The sequence below is a fragment of the Physella acuta genome, unplaced genomic scaffold (assembly GCF_028476545.2).
Source record: "Physella acuta isolate Inbredline_101_S28 unplaced genomic scaffold, ASM2847654v3 ptg000761l, whole genome shotgun sequence".
NCBI classification, from domain to species: Eukaryota; Metazoa; Mollusca; class Gastropoda; family Physidae; genus Physella; species Physella acuta.
Genome location: NW_026732279.1, coordinates 30,656 through 47,313, shown reverse-complemented (window position 1 = coordinate 47,313; position 16,658 = coordinate 30,656). Strand labels below are relative to the sequence as shown.

Sequence of the window (16,658 nt, the reverse complement as noted above, 5' to 3'; positions counted from 1 at the left end):
TACTAATTACTTTCTTATTCTACATATTAAAAAATTAATTGAATGTGTAGACGGTGAACGTTGAGGTCTTTCTGAAGTAAAAATATCTGGCCTGTCTAAAAATATATGGCCTGTCTGAAGTAAAAATATCTGGCTTGTCTGAAGTAAAAATATCTGGCCTGTCTGAAGTAAAAATATCTGGCCTGTCTGAAGTAAAAATATCTGGCTTGTCTGAAGTAAAAATATCTGGCTTGTCTGAAGTAAAAATATCTGGCTTGTCTGAAGTAAAAATATCTGGCTTGTCTGAAGTAAAAATATCTGGCTTGTCTGAAGTAAAAATATCTGGCTTGTCTGAAGTAAAAATATCTGGCCTGTCTGAAGTAAAAATATCTGGCTTGTCTGAAGTAAAAATATCTGGCTTGTCTGAAGTAAAAATATCTGGCTTGTCTGAAGTAAAAATATCTGGCTTGTCTGAAGTAAAAATATCTGGCCTGTCTGAAGTAAAAATATCTGGCCTGTCTGAAGTAAAAATATCTGGCCTGTCTAAAAATATATGGCCTGTCTGAAGTAAAAATATCTGGCTTGTCTGAAGTAAAAATATCTGGCTTGTCTGAAGTAAAAATATCTGGCTTGTCTGAAGTAAAAATATCTGGCTTGTCTGAAGTAAAAATATCTGGCTTGTCTGAAGTAAAAATATCTGGCCTGTCTGAAGTAAAAATATCTGGCCTGTCTAAAAATATATGGCCTGTCTGAAGTAAAAATATCTGGCTTGTCTGAAGTAAAAATATCTGGCTTGTCTGAAGTGAAAATATCTGGCTTGTCTGAAGTAAAAATATCTGGCTTGCCTGAAGTAAAAATATCTGGCCTGTCTAAAAATATCTGGCTTGCCTGAAGTAAAAATATCTGGCCTGTCTAAAAATATCTGGCTTGTCTGAAGTAAAAATATCTGGCCTGTCTAAAAATATCTGGCTTGTCTGAAGTAAAAATATCTGGCCTGTCTAAAAATATCTGGCTTGTCTGAAGTAAAAATATCTGGCCTGTCTAAAAATATCTGTCCTGTTTGAAGTAAAAATATCTGGCCCTCACGTTTTGTGTCTTTTATACACTAGCCGTCGGTCCCCGTTACACATGAATTATAGGTCTATATATTTTTAATGTTATACATTTTATAGAATAGTTATCGGTCAAAACGCAATTTGCTTTACTACAGGTTTAGCGATATTAGTGACAAAGCAAAGAAATAACTAAATAGCTAAAAGTCCGACACAGTTAAAATAACATAGACTACTAATACCTTTTAGAAAAAATAAAACCTAATTATATACATAATTAGTCCACACAACACCATACTAAATGCACACATATTAAATGATTCCACTAAAACCCCGGCTTTTCAATGGTATTTATGTTGTTTTTTAAAGTAATTTGTATTAGTTTTGGCCGAGGAAATTGTATAAATTTCATAAATTACGTCTCGATTAGTAAATCTATAGATCCAAATCAAATGTTAATGAAATAGTTCATTTCTTTGTATTCTAAATGACGCCATTGGTTTTGTGTACTTTCCGTACTTCAAACATATGATATGTGACGTCATCGATTCGGCGTTCTTTTCACGACTATAAACACTTTTCCTGTTGCATAATTATAACTGTTTTTCTACATTCGAATATGCCTTTATGTTTTATTTTTCTTCTTTAAATACAATTTTGTTTATACATTTAAAACATCTACCATATTATTTTCAACAAAAGTCCGTATCAAGTTCTCCATATATCGCTGAAGATTCTGATGTGATACCCTGCCAAAATATTTTGCGGACAGAGAGAGAAGTTCGCACATTGGCTTTTATATATTATGATACATGGCCATTGTACAGTGGAAGTGGACGGTGCAAGTGGACGGTGACAGTGTACGGAGGAAGTGGACGGTGCAAGTGGACGGTGATAGTTGACGTTTTGGTCTGTGCAACAACATAATGATCTCACCGTGTCATGATACGATGGCGGCGTATCAAGGGTTAAGGTTAGGACATTACACACACAATTCACCTGAATAAAAAAAATGTCCGTCCTCTATAACATTAGATTTTGTATACTAATACTAAAGGGCACTGTCTATAATCAAAGCTCTGGTGGAAGTAACCATTTAATAAAGATTAATGACATTACTATTTGAAAGACTAAAACTTTATTTGTTTATGTAATAGCACCACAAAAAATTGTTTATGTAATAGCACCACAAAAAATTGTTTATGTAATAGCACCACAAAAATTGTTTATGTAATAGCACCAATCATCTCCCTCACACACATACAAAACCAGACCCCACCCCCGCACACAAACAAGACCAGCACTTTCTCACGTTTAGCTCCGTTATCAACTCCGGCCTTCTGTCTCAGTGTTGATAAAGCCGTCCACAAAGGCGTCAGGTATTTTTTTTTAACCTCAACAGAATGGAATACTAAAAGTGAAACAATTTAGTTTCACCCATATGAAAATAGCTAAATAGAATTAAAAACCTACCGATTTAGTTTCATACTAACTTGAAAACAAAGTGTCTTCTCATTGGATGAAGTAGAGTTTATCTGTTTCTGTAAAGTGGTAAAGAGACCAGTGCTGTTCCAAACTAAGCCTAACTATATCATTAGCCAGCTGCTGAACAGAGCTAGGTAGACTCTGAAATATAGGATGACCTACAGATCTCCCAAATGACCTACAGATTTCCCAAATGACCTACAGATCTCCCAAATGACCTACAGATTTCCCAAATGACCTACAGATTTCCCAAATGACCTACAGATTTCCCAAATGACCTACAGATCTCCCAAATGACCTACAGATTTCCCAAATGACCTACAGATCTCCCAAATGACCTACAGATTTCCCAAATGACCTACAGATTTCCCAAATGACCTACAGATCTCCCAAATGACCTACAGATACACAAGATATAGTAGTTTGTAAACTGTGTTGTATGATGCACGTTATCCACGTGAGATAAAAAAAGGTCAGTTCACATTTAAAGTGAGCAATATCGGATAAACAGAAGATGGACACACAATTAAATGGATTAAATGATAGATATAAATAAAGTAAATTAATAGTAATAGCAAGATATTACTTTCAGGGTGAAGTAAAAATGTTCTCTTACTTGTATCACTTATCACCCCATCACACTGACCGTCACACTGACCGTCACACTGACCGTCACACACATTATCACATACACACAAATTGCACATGAAATACACGGTAAGACGAAGATAGGGGAGGTGGGGAGGGTTTTCAAAAAAACTCAAACTCGCGTGATGGGAGTAGACTCCAGAAATATTGCAGACGATCAATTTTTCTGCTCATCGTCTGCTAACTTGTGGGCCGGTTCATTTCCCGCCACTGTACACAAAAAAAGTGGGTGGGGGGGGGGGGGGGAGAGAGGACGGAAGCCTACTGTACATTATTTGAATGAGTTGGGCAATGAAGGCAATACTTAACGGCAGGGACGCACCACGCCCCCCCCGCACACACACACACACACATCTCATGGAAACGCCATTGTCAGCTTTAGTGCAATTTTCAAGCACCGTCGGCAATATTAATAAAAATACTGACCAGCTAGACAAAGTCTAAATACTGACCAGCTAGACAAAGTCTAAATACTGACCAGCTAGACAAAGTCTAAATACTGACCAGCTAGACAAAGTCTAAATACTGACCAGCTAGACAAAGTCTAAATACTGACCAGCTAGACAAAGTCTAAATACTGACCAGCTAGACATAGTCTAAATACTGACCAGCTAGACAAAGTCTAAATACTGACCAGCTAGACAAAGTCTAAATACTGACCAGCTAGACAAAGTCTAAATACTGACCAGCTAGACAAAGTCTAAATACTGACCAGCTAGACAAAGTTAGTCTAAATACTGACCAGCAAGTTTAGTCTAAATACTGACCAACTAGACAAAGTCTAAATACTGACCAACTAGACAAAGTTAGTCTAAATACTGACCAGCTAGTTTAGTCTAAATACTGACCAACTAGACAAAGTTAGTCTAAATACTGACCAGCTAGTTTAGTCTAAATACTGACCAACTAGGCAAAGTTAGTCTAAATACTGACCAGCTGGTTTAGTCTAAATACTGACCAGCTAGACAAAGTCTAAATACTGACCAGCTAGACAAAGTTAGTCTAAATACTGACCAGCTAGTTTAGTCTAAATACTGACCAGCTAGACAAAGTTAGTCTAAATACTGACCAGCTAGACAAAGTAAACAATGAGAACGTCAGTATCTATCTATATATATAATTCTCTTCTGGGAGCCGCTAGAAAACAAGCTGCAAACGCGCTCCCTACCACCCCCACCCCTACATGGTCTTAGTGAGCTGTGTTTACTCTAAATGTTTACAAGCAGAGCCGGGTTTAGTGACGACTATTAGGGGCAGATAATTTAGTTTGAAACGATTTTAAACGTAGGGGGGGGGGGAGGAAAAAGGGGGGGGGGGGGGGTTATGGTCCTTAACGAGCTATTTTTGGTGTTTTAAATAAATATTTTCAGTGGCAACGTTGGTACTGTCGAATTCACAAATTATGAATTACTGAAAAGTAGAAAAAAAAACAACTAAATAGCGGCGTATAAATTTTATAAATTTCTGTACGGGGTGTAGTGGGTTAATTATCGACCGTATGGGGGAATTATCGTATGAATCCGGGCAATCAAAAGTTTTATTGAGACTAAATTTGCATGCAAGGGGTTAAGGGATGCTTCATGAATGAGGCCCATAATGCATGTCGACCTACATGTTTGATTATTCGGGTTTAATGTTGTCGCCTTATTCAGCCTTTTAATCAAATACCTCATTTCATGCTGACGTTTGCAAAGTATTATGAGGAGAAAATTTTAGAAACATATATGGAGACAAGTGTAGAATTAGAAACAATAGTATAAGTAATAATCAAGTAATTTTTACTAATTAACTTACAAGAAAGCTAATTATTTTTCAAGTGAAAAGCGTGATTGAATTACAGTTGTATCACTTGTTAAGACCTCTATACAAACCTTTCAATTCTTTGAGTATAAAACTATAATCAGCACTAATTCTGTAATTTAGATTAAAATTAATTAAAGCACCGTTAATTAATGAATCAGCAACTTACCAGGTACCACAAGAAGCACACAATCCACACAGACAGACAGAAAGTGTTAGCGGCTAGAGTCAAGTCCAATCACTGATGGTTGGCCTATATGAAACATATCTAAAAGGACCCTTTGCCCTACACACGAAAACATCATCGACATTTGACAGAAAAATATACGCCATTGTTCATCTCACATTACGCTTTGAAAAGTGAACTGGACAGAGATTGTCTTCCCTCACGTTTCCATTGTAGGTTTTGTCCCTTTATGCGAGTCAGTGGCGGTATTTGGTGAATTGTTTTCTTTCTTCCTTCACACAAAGCTTACCTGTATGCCCAGGTAAAAACGTTGACCTTTTGTTTGCTATTCAGGTGAGAAGACGCCTCGACGTGTCAGTCCAAGCCTCATTACAACGGGTTTTTAATTAATTGTTCGATGCAATCACTCGCACTATTATATTGATTTTTATTGTTTGAAATGAGTAGATCTATAGATCTAGTCAGTGTTTGAATGTAACATGATCAATTTGTGAACTGTTTGATGATCAATTTGTGAACTGTTTGATGATCGATTTGTGAACTGTTTAATGATCAATTTGTGAACCGTTTGATGATCAATTTGTGAACAGTTTGATGATCAATTTGTGAACTTTTGATGATCAATTTGTGAACTGTTTGATGATCAATTTGTGAACTGTTTAATGATCAATTTGTGAACGTTTTGATTTACCAACGTTTTTGTGACGTTTTTCTATATTTTTACATTTTCCATGAATTACATTTTAACACAGTTATATATTATTCTTTTCGGTCACTCAACACACTTCTGACCAACAAATGTCTGGCCAACGAATGTCTGACCAACGAATGTCTGACCAACGAATGTCTGGCCAACGAATGTCTGACCAACAAATGTCTGACCAACGAATGTCTGACCAACAAATGTCTGACCAACAAATGTCTGCCCAAAATATGTCTGGCCAACAAATGTCTGGCCAACAAATGTCTGGCCAACAAATGTCTGGCCAACCAATGTCTGGCCAACAAATATCAGACAACCAACCTTTCCCCACCCCAGACACAACAGAACGCCGGCCAGAATTTGAAATAATATCACGATTAGAGCCTGCACATCTTCAGATAGACGTAATCAATTTTATGTCCAGTTCTACATCTGCTCTGTCCATCCAATACAGTAGTATACGTTGAAAAATGATAAAGGGGTTGGGGAGGGGGGGGGCATACTATACATTGTATCTGGAGAGTAATGCCCCACCCCCACCTCCCCAACGCGTGTGTTATGAATAGACCGCCATTCTGATATTGAACAGGATCTCCCGTGGGACAACTCGGGTTTGTTTGTGCATCGCTCAAACTACTAGAGCTATTTTTAGACCTTTTTTATCTGAGCCGAAAGAAACGGTTAAAAACGAAACAACAACACTTTATAATCTCGAACCAGAGACCTTGAAACAGCAGACGCTGTGTACAAACAATCATTGAAGGTTTACGTTTTAACCATTTTTGCTTGGAGATTATTTGGTGTCGGAGCGAAGCTTCACAAAAAAACCTATCACGTGCTATACCTAGCTATTTTTAGAACTTGTATTGAAAGTGGTAAAACGTTTAACGAAAAGATGGTAGTTTTATTGAAACAGCTTTCAGTTCTGAATTCCAAACACGACTAGATGGTAAACTGTGTGGTAATCTCTACACACTTTAATACATCGAATCCAATATTTACACCTTGTTTAAACTTATTGCGTCTTTTGTCGCCTCGCTCAGTTTGCGCGTGTTTGTGAAGATGACGTCACAGGTTTGGGTATTTAACATCCCTGCAGTAATCTTTAAAATGTGACGTCACTCCGTCTAATCTTTAGTACGCCACCATAATACATAATATCGGGACTAACGTTTCTTTAACTAGATACATGGGATAACTTTATAGCTAACCTGTTAACCTTTGACCCCCCCCCCCCCTAAACCTGGTCTGGTAATCCTAACTGCCGAGACCACAGTTAATCTGTTCATCTCTAACTTGATCGGGTGGTGTCAGGTTCGATAACTTGTCTACCCCCCCCCCCCCTACCGCCCCAATTTAAACCTCTGGTGTCTCGTCTCCTCCCTTCTAACACTTTAATACTTTCAACTGGTTCAATTTAGTGTTGTTGCTAGATTTTTAAAATTTGGTGTCACCCGCTAAATAGTGCTGACCACCCCCCCCGCCGCCTTCAGTCGCCGCTGCGCACGCCATCTTACTGGTTCACTACAAATGGATTACGCCTGACGGTACTCAGTACTTTACATGTTCATCGACGGTACTCAGTACTTTACATGTACATTGTTGGTACTCAGTACTTTACATGTTCATCGACGGTACTCAGTACTTTACACGTACATCAACGGTACTCAGTACTTTACATATACATTGATGGTACTCAGTACTTTACATGTACATTGGTGGTACTCCGTACTTTACAGTACATTGACGTTACTCAGTACTTGATATGACAAAAAATCTTTGACTGAATCGATACTACAGTTTAATGGAATGATATGTGAGTGTGAGTGTGAGTGTGTGTGTGTGTGTGTGAGTGTGAGTGTGTGTGTGTGTGTGAGTGTGTGTGTGTGTGTGTGAGTCTGTGTGTGTGTGTGAGTGTGTGTGTGTGTGTGTGAGTGTGTGTGTGTGTGTGTGTGTGTGTGTGTGCCGATGATACATGGTTAGGGCCGCCGATAAAAGCAATGATTGAAATAGATGTCACTGATGGATACCGCCCTTAGATTAAAAGCTTTGGCCAGATGGGTCCAGATTAAAGGACAAAAGATGGGAGGGGTAGGGGAGGGGAGGGTTACATGGGATATAGAGGTGGGGGATACGAGATGAGGAGGAGAGGTTGGGGATAGATACAACTAGTTGATTGGCGGGAGGGGGGAGTAGGGCACACAGAATCTTGGGGTAATAGATCAAATAATGATAGACCAATGACCGAAATCTACAGCCAAACACGTCGGTCAACAATGAGAAGTTACCAGACAAAGACTGTTATAGTCGGGACCATAACAACATGTGTCTAGGAAATCTAAAGTTGGTATCAGATAGGGGTGGGGGGGGACGGAATAAATTTTTCGGGGTGGGGGGCGGACTTTAGTAAAAGTAAATATTTTCTGTATAAATTCTGTGTGTGTTGAGAACAAAGAAGAAGAAGACAGCATCTCCTGATTTCCATATTTTTTCTTAATATTTTTACACTTCCCCTCAAACCCCACTGTTTATTGAAGCTTTTATTTGATAGAGGTAAGGTTAATTTGGATTATCGTACCTTGCAACGTGTCATTTTCCAGCTTCGTCCGATAACTAATCCCCCTTCACTTTGTAGCCGAGTCTAATTTTTTTATGGTTGCTGTTCAAATATTTTTGTCTTTTCTGACAGAGGATACTTTGAAAATTAATTGCAACATATTTTTCTAATCTTTTTAAAACAGCTGAATATTTTTATCTTAAATGTAAAAGGTCACGTGATTGTACATTTTGTCACCAGTGTCAACAATATATGGGTATAGTTTAAAGTAGAAAACCACGCAAATTTCATGGATGGGTTGGGTTTTAGCGATGATTTTAAACTAAATAGTACGTGTGTGCAGTTTGAAATACTTTATTTAATGACGATTTAACGTGTTAGTGAGTTCTTAAATTTTATATATTTATAAGCTTTTATGTACTTCGCAACGTCTGTTAGTTTGTGGGTTTGTGGCAAATCTTTTAACTCAATTTTTGACCCACTTTTAATGCAGCGATTTTATTCAAACTTTCTAGATACTTTCCACTTCAATGACAAGTCCATCTAATATTTTAATTTCAATAGATGTTTAATTAGTCATTAACAATTAATTAAACGATTTTGAAATTAAGGAGAGGTAACAAAATTAAATATCACTTATCACTCGATAGATTACAATACCCAATAGCAGAAGGGGAGATAAATAGCTAGACGTGATTGTGCACGAGTGCAGATGTATTTGCACTTTGCAGTCATCTTGGAAATAAACCCTTATTAGCGTCCTTTAAAAAGAATATGTCTACGAAAATACCGTTTAAGGTGGTTATTGATTACAAATTAAAATGTGATAATTGTTAATATGCTAAGTATGGTTATCTATTTAGGCAGCGTTATCGTATATAAATAAGCTTATAAACCTACCATATCGCGATAATCGTAGAACCAGCTATTTACAAATACATATTTTATAACATATAGGTACACCGACTGAGGCTTTCTAAATAAATGTTCTGACTTTTGAATGCTCTACTGGCTCTAGATTTTAGAGACAAAATTAATTTGGACAAAAATATTTTTTTTATGTGACCCTAGCACTGTTCCAGCCACCATTAGATCTCATATAAATTAGTCACAGACACAAACACTGTTTACATGTTAAGGGCTATGGTTATTCTTTATTTTGAAATAGCCAAAGCTGCTGTAGTTGTCATAATTTTCTTTAAAAAGACGAATTTTTGACAGATTGTGAACCCCTGCATCTTCTAATTCATAAACGCGTATTTCAAACGACATGTTATATGCATACAGGTTACTAAAATTTAAAGAAGAGTTGTTAGATATACTTATCAAGTATGCTCTTTCATCATTTTGTGATTTTTTTTAAATGAACAAGATTCGTGTTTTTTACTTCCCTTTTATTTTTATCAAATGGCGAGAAAAGCCAATTTAAATGCAATAATTTAAATGATGCACTTATTTTTGAGGTTTTAAAACAATTGAATCTGTTCTCTGAGTGATTGTCTGTGTTTTGAGTGCAAAAGATTGAGTTTGAGTAATATATATTTTCAGATATAGTCCCCCAAACATTTTAAAACGTCCTAACTTTTTTTTACTAATTTGAGATATATGAACAAATTTAGTGCCAATATCTTAGAATCACGAGTTCTTGACAAAGCAACTTTCAAAAAAGCTCTGGGACCGTTTCAAAAATAAATTTTATACACCTTAAGTTAACCTTAAAATTACACACGACTCAGTAGATAAAAACTCTAAAGTAATACTCAAGTAAAACCTTACCTTTACCCCCGACCCAGAAGATATAAACTCTAAAGTACGGACATTGTGATCTGGGTGTTGTAGGTAAAGCTACATTTCAATTGGTGGTTATTGAGTATTAGTTCTATTGTATGATATACGCCCGTTGGCTACCTTTAGTGCTACACATTATAGCCTTGAAGGCTACCTTTAAGGCATCGCAAATTAGAAATGTTAAAGGCCGATATCCATCGGTCGTTTGATGCTAAAATATAATTGCTGTCCGTTCTGGAACACAGTTACATCGGTTGGTTTAAAGGAGGGCAGTGATCTGTTTTTGTCACGTGATATGTTTGAAGATAGTGATATGTTTAGCCACGTGATGTGTTTGAAGAAAGTGATATGTTTAGCCACGTGATATGCGAGTTTTGAGGAAACCGAACCGCCAAACGTATCACAACATTCGCGAACTGCCGGTACGTCGATCTGTTGCTGATATAATTTGACCGAACATTTTAATAACAAAATTTTAGAATACACTCATAATTTTGTAAACAATATTAAATTGTTCTTTTAACAAAGACTGAAGCTCACCTAGATGCTGGTAAATTTTTTTGTTGAGAAAATTTGTGCTTAGTTCAGTGTTGAGAAAAATAATCCATGAGGAAAAACCAAACGATCGCACATACACCGTAGCTCGATTTGTGTTCGTCTTTTGAAGACAGCTCAACAAACCTACACAAAAACGCCGCCTTTTCATTTCGTCTGCACAACCCAGCGCGCGCAATCACGTGATGTAAGCACGTGCTTGCTCGTTCTATGGCGGGTGGTGGGGCGGGGGAGTGGCGGAGGGCTTTCATTTCATTCATACACCTTATAACATACAGCCATAACATACCGCTATAACATACACCTTATAACATACAGCCATAACATACCGCTATAACATACACCTTATAACATACAGCCATAACATACCGCTATAACATACACCTTATAACATACAGCCATAACATACCGCTATAACATACACCTTATAACATACAGCCATCACATACCGCTATAACATACACCTTATAACATACAGCCATAACATACCGCTATAACATACACCTTATAACATACAGCCATAACATACCGCTATAACATACACCTTATAACATACAGCCATAACATACCGCTATAACATACACCTTATAACATACAGCCAGCACATACCGCTATAACATACACCTTATAACATACAGCCATCACATACCGCTATAACATACACCTTATAACATACAGCCATAACATACCGCTATAACATACACCTTATAACATACAGCCATAACATACCGCTATAACATACACCTTATAACATACAGCCATAACATACCGCTATAACATACACCTTATAACATACAGCTATAACATACAGCTATAACATACCGCTATAACATACACCTTATAACATACAGCTATAACATACAGCTATAACATACACCTTATAACATACAGCTATAACATACAGCTATCACATACATCTATAACATACAGTATAACATACAACTATAACATACGGCTATAACATACGGTTATAACATACATACATCACATACATCTATACAATACAGCCATCACATATACATCACAAACAGATGTTTTAATAAACAGTAACACAAAAAAATATTACCCTGCTTTTATGAACTGTTTCGTACTCGCGGCAGGCATCACTAGACATATTTCCACGACAGACAGTACTTGTAGTCCCCAGTTTTAAACCTCACCCAGCCCACCCAGCCCACCCATTACCCAGTCACAATGTTACCCAGTCACAATGTTACAAAGTCACAATGTTACACAGTCAAACAGTTACACAGTTACCCCAGTCACAATGTTACACAGTCACAATGTTACCCAGTCACAATGTTACACAGTCACAATGTTACCCAGTCACAATGTTACACAGTCACACAGTTACACAGTTACCCCTGTCACAATGTTACCCAGTCACCAAGTTACCTAGTCACACAGTTACCTAGTCACACAGTTACCTAGTCACACAGTTACACAGTCACAATGTTACCCAGTCACAATGTTACACAGTCACACAGTTACACAGTTACCCCTGTCACATGTTACCCAGTCACAATGTTACACAGTCACACAGTTACCCAGTCACACAGTTACCCAGTCACACAGTTACCTAGTCACACAGTTACCTAGTCACACAGTTACCCAGTCACACAGGTACCTAGTCACACAGTTACCTAGTCACACAGTTACCCAGTCACACAGTTACCAAGTCAAACAGTTACCCAGTCACAATGTTACACAGTCACACAGTTACCCCTGTCACAATGTTACCCAGTCACAATGTCACACAGTTACCCAGTCACACAGTTACCCAGTCACACAGGTACCTAGTCACACAGTTACCTAGTCACACAGTTACACAGTCACAATGTTACCCAGTCACACAGTTACCTAGTCACACAGTTACCCAGTCACACAGTTACCCAGTCACACAGTTACCCAGTCACACAGTTACCCAGTCACAATGTTACACAGTCACACAGTTACACAGTTACCCCTGTCACAATGTTACCCAGTCACAATGTTACACAGTCACAATGTTACCCAGTCACACAGTTACACAGTCACAATGTTACACAGTCACAATGTTACCCAGTCACAATGTTACACAGTCACACAGTTACCCAGTCACACAGTTACCCAGTCACACAGTTACACAGTCACAATGTTACCCAGTCACACAGTTACCCAGTCACACAGTTACCCAATCACACAGTTACACAGTCACAATGTTACACAGTCACAATGTTACCCAGTCACAATGTTACACAGTCACAATGTTACACAGTCACAATGTTACACAGTCACACAGTTACACCGTTACCCCTGTCACAATGTTACCCAGTCACAATGTTACACAGTCACAATGTTACCCAGTCACACAGTCACACAGTTACCCAGTCACACAGTTACCCAGTCACAATGTTACCCAGTCACACAGTTACCCAGTCACACAGTTACACAGTCACAATGTTACCCAGTCACAATGTTACCCAGTCACACAGTTACCCAGTCACACAGTTACACAGTCACAATGTTACCCAGTCACACAGTTACCCAGTCACACAGTTACCCAGTCACAATGTTACCCAGTCACAATGTTACACAGTCAAACAGTCACACAGTTACCCAGTCACACAGTTACCCAGTCACACAGTTACCCAGTCACAATGTTACCCAGTCACAATGTTACACAGTCACACAGTTACCCCTGTCACAATGTTACCCAGTCACACAGTTACCCAGTCACACAGTCACACAGTTACCCAGTCACACAGTTACCCAGTCACACAGTTACCCTGTCACAATGTTACCCAGTCACAATGTTACACAGTCACACAGTTACACAGTTACCCCTGTCACAATGTTACCCAGTCACACAGTTACCCAGTCACACAGTTACCTAGTCACACAGTTACCTAGTCACACAGTTACCCAGTCACAATGTTACCCAGTCACAATGTTACACAGTCACACAGTTACACAGTTACCCCTGTCACAATGTTACCCAGTCACACAGTTACCCAGTCACACAGTTACCTAGTCACACAGTTACCTAGTCATACAGTTACCCAGTCACACAGTTACCCAGTCACACAGTTACCTAGTCACACAGTTACTGATGACGTCATCTTTCGAGTTTAGAATAAAAAGAAATGAACTATTTCATTCAAATATGATTTAGAGCTAGATATCTATGCACGCTATAAAATGTATACAATACGATTTTCTCGGCCTAAACTTTAAAAAATTATTTTATCTATTTGGATTCTAGATCTAGAAATTCTAGATCTACTGTAGAATCTATTCCAAAAATAAATTTCTATAATAAACTTTTTCAGGACTTAACTATTTTATAGAAATCTTTGTTTGTTTAGCAATGAAACTGGCTAATTTTGGGTAAAAAATTTAATTTGAAAAAATAGGCATATTCGCGTAAGTTATTTTTTTTAAACACTTCTTTTATTCTCCAAATTTAAAGGTACCTAATTAGCTGATGGTGCCGGATCGAGACACACCAAGTCAAACCTAATTTTTTTTTAATATGTGAATCTTCCTATTTTAGACTATAAAGAAAGGAACTACTTTGGAAATCTTTGTTTATCTATGCAATTTGCTAATCTCTATAATATATGAAGCAAAGTTGTCGGGTGCCCGACATCGGGCACTTCCCGGCGCCGCAGGCGCTTCAAATTTGGCAGGATCTTGCCTTGGGGCGTCAGAACACGGGGGCCGGTGCCGGTTGGCCTAAGGGTCTACGATGAGGGGGTCAAAACAGACCTCGACTGACCGGCGCCTTATATGAGCTATAAATCGAAAAAAATTTGTCCACGTAGGAACCTCTTTATAACTCCTGAGGTCGTAGACCGACCCTTGGGCGAATTCATTAAGCATTCAAATTCTCAATGTTTTTGAAAGCCGAAGCGAAGCTGGGCAGCATGCCTAGTATATATATAAACTGGATGGTTTTGTTGATGAACGTCTGTGTAGCAACTTCTATCGGCGCCCAAAGCAAACTATTAACTTTGTTACCCCACCCCCATCTGATTCCTATACAGTGGCGTCGCTAGGTCCGGTGCGGCCCTTCTTGTTGTCACCACCCTTCAAGAAACAAAGTATATATATATATATATATATATATATATATATATATATATATATATATATATATATATATATATATATATATATATATATATATCCATATCCATATCCATGTCATGTCCATGTCCATGTCCATATCCATAGGCGTAGACCGTAGACCGTAGACATATACGAGTCAGACTCAGCGGTTCATATGATTCACGATCAGACTTTATTGTTAGCGCTATCTATAAAGAAGGGTTCGATGAATGCCTACATGAGCTATAGCATGAAAGCTAGAAAACCACCACTATGACTTATATTTTTAAATAGTCAAACATGTGGGTTCTCATAAGCTACTTTTAATAGATTTGTCTGTTACCAGACAATTACCAGACTAAATTAAGCACACTTTCAGCACTAACAGACCAAAGAAAAAAAAAAGGCAATTGTAAATCAGTATTTACTTAAAAAAGAAATTTATATTTAACAAAATACAGTTTGTTTAAATATATGTCTGTATAAACTATAAAAAAATTAAAAAAAAAATAAAATAAAATATTCTCAGTGGATAAGCCGGGTCTCTATCCTTTCACAACAATTACTGACTTCAGAGAAGGCAGATCAGGATGGCGAAAGTCATTAAACATGCGAGACGAGTCGCTCTTGTAGTAAGCTACACACACATTACTATCCATGGTGAATGGGTATAAAAAAAAAATAAATAAAATAAAATAAAATATTCTCAGTGGATAAGCCGGGTCTCGATCCTTTCACAACAATTACTGACTTCAGAGAAGGCAGATCAGGATGGCGAAAGTCATTAAACATGCGAGACGAGTCGCTCTTGTAGTAAGCTACACACACATTACTATCCATGGTGAATGGGTATAAAAAAAAAATAAATAAAATAAAATAAAATATTCTCAGTGGATAAGCCGGGTCTCTATCCTTTCACAACAATTACTGACTTCAGAGAAGGCAGATCAGGATGGCGAAAGTCATTAAACATGCGAGACGAGTCGCTCTTGTAGTAAGCCTGCAGGACGTTGATGGCGTTGATGTTGGTCTCTTCAGATACAATCACTGCTCGACAATTGCTCATTTTCAGGGCATTGAACAAATCTGAGCCGTCGGCAAGTAGAGCCTTAGATAGAGAGGAGATATCAGTATTTTGATTAGCTAATCGCAACAGCATTGGTAATTAATTGCTTTGCTCACTGGTACCCCCCCCCCCCCCCTAGGAGTCCAGTGGGCCATCACAGACTCCATCATGCAGACGATGTACCGGCTGGAGATGGAGCTGGGGGAACTTCAGAGAGTTGTTGGGGCTTCCGATCTCAGCAGTAACACTCGCCTCTTGGAGGTACGCCTGTCTTCCTTCTATGTCCTATAGTGTCCTCGTATGTTCTATAGTGTCCTCGTATGTCCTATAGTGTCCTCCTTCTATGTCCTATAGTGTCCTCGTATGTCCTATAGTGTCCTCCTTCTATGTCCTATAGTACCCTCGTATGTCCTATAGTGTCCTCGTATGTCCTATAGTGTCCTCGTATGTCCTATAGTGTCCTCCTTCTATGTCCTATAGTGTCCTCGTATGTCCTATAGTGTCCTCGTATGTCCTATAGTGTCCTCCTTCTATGTCCTATAGTGTCCTCGTATGTCCTATAGTGTCCTCGTATGTCCTATAGTGTCCTCCTTCTATGTCCTATAGTGTCCTCGTATGTCCTATAGTGTCCTCGTATGTCCTATAGTGTCCTCCTTCTATGTCCTATAGTGTCCTCGTATGTCCTATAGTGTCCTCGTATGTCCTATAGTGTCCTTGTATGTCATCTATTATCCTATAGTGACCTC

At 38.2% G+C, this 16,658-nt stretch overlaps 2 protein-coding genes across 2 annotated transcripts in view; both read right to left on the bottom strand.

The window, feature by feature from the left end:
• LOC131950425 (matrix metalloproteinase-24) overlaps nucleotides 1-10,843 on the bottom strand; it is a 40,964-nt gene extending 30,121 nt beyond the window's left edge. Inside the window, exon 1 of the mRNA XM_059312563.1 lies at nucleotides 10,740-10,843. The gene's annotated coding sequence lies outside the window, so the exon portion shown is untranslated. The remainder of the gene's footprint in view (nucleotides 1-10,739) is intronic.
• Nucleotides 35-15,912, bottom strand: LOC131950430 (serine-rich 25 kDa antigen protein-like). Its single transcript, XM_059312571.1, has 2 exons — nucleotides 15,775-15,912; nucleotides 35-541 (listed from the first exon to the last, which is right to left on the bottom strand). Exons 1-2 carry the CDS (start codon nucleotides 15,910-15,912, stop codon nucleotides 35-37), a joined length of 645 nt encoding a protein of 214 aa, XP_059168554.1.
• Nucleotides 15,913-16,658: the final 746 nt, after the last annotated feature.

Bases quoted from the DNA above. Each gene is read 5' to 3' on its own strand.
- LOC131950430 (XM_059312571.1), bottom strand. From the start codon at position 15,912: ATGAGCAATTGTCGAGCAGTGATTGTATCTGAAGAGACCAACATCAAC. The intron at 542-15,774 runs GTAATTGTTGTG...TTTTTACTTCAG, and splicing joins ATCTGCCTTCTCTGAAGTCA to ACAGGCCATATATTTTTAGA.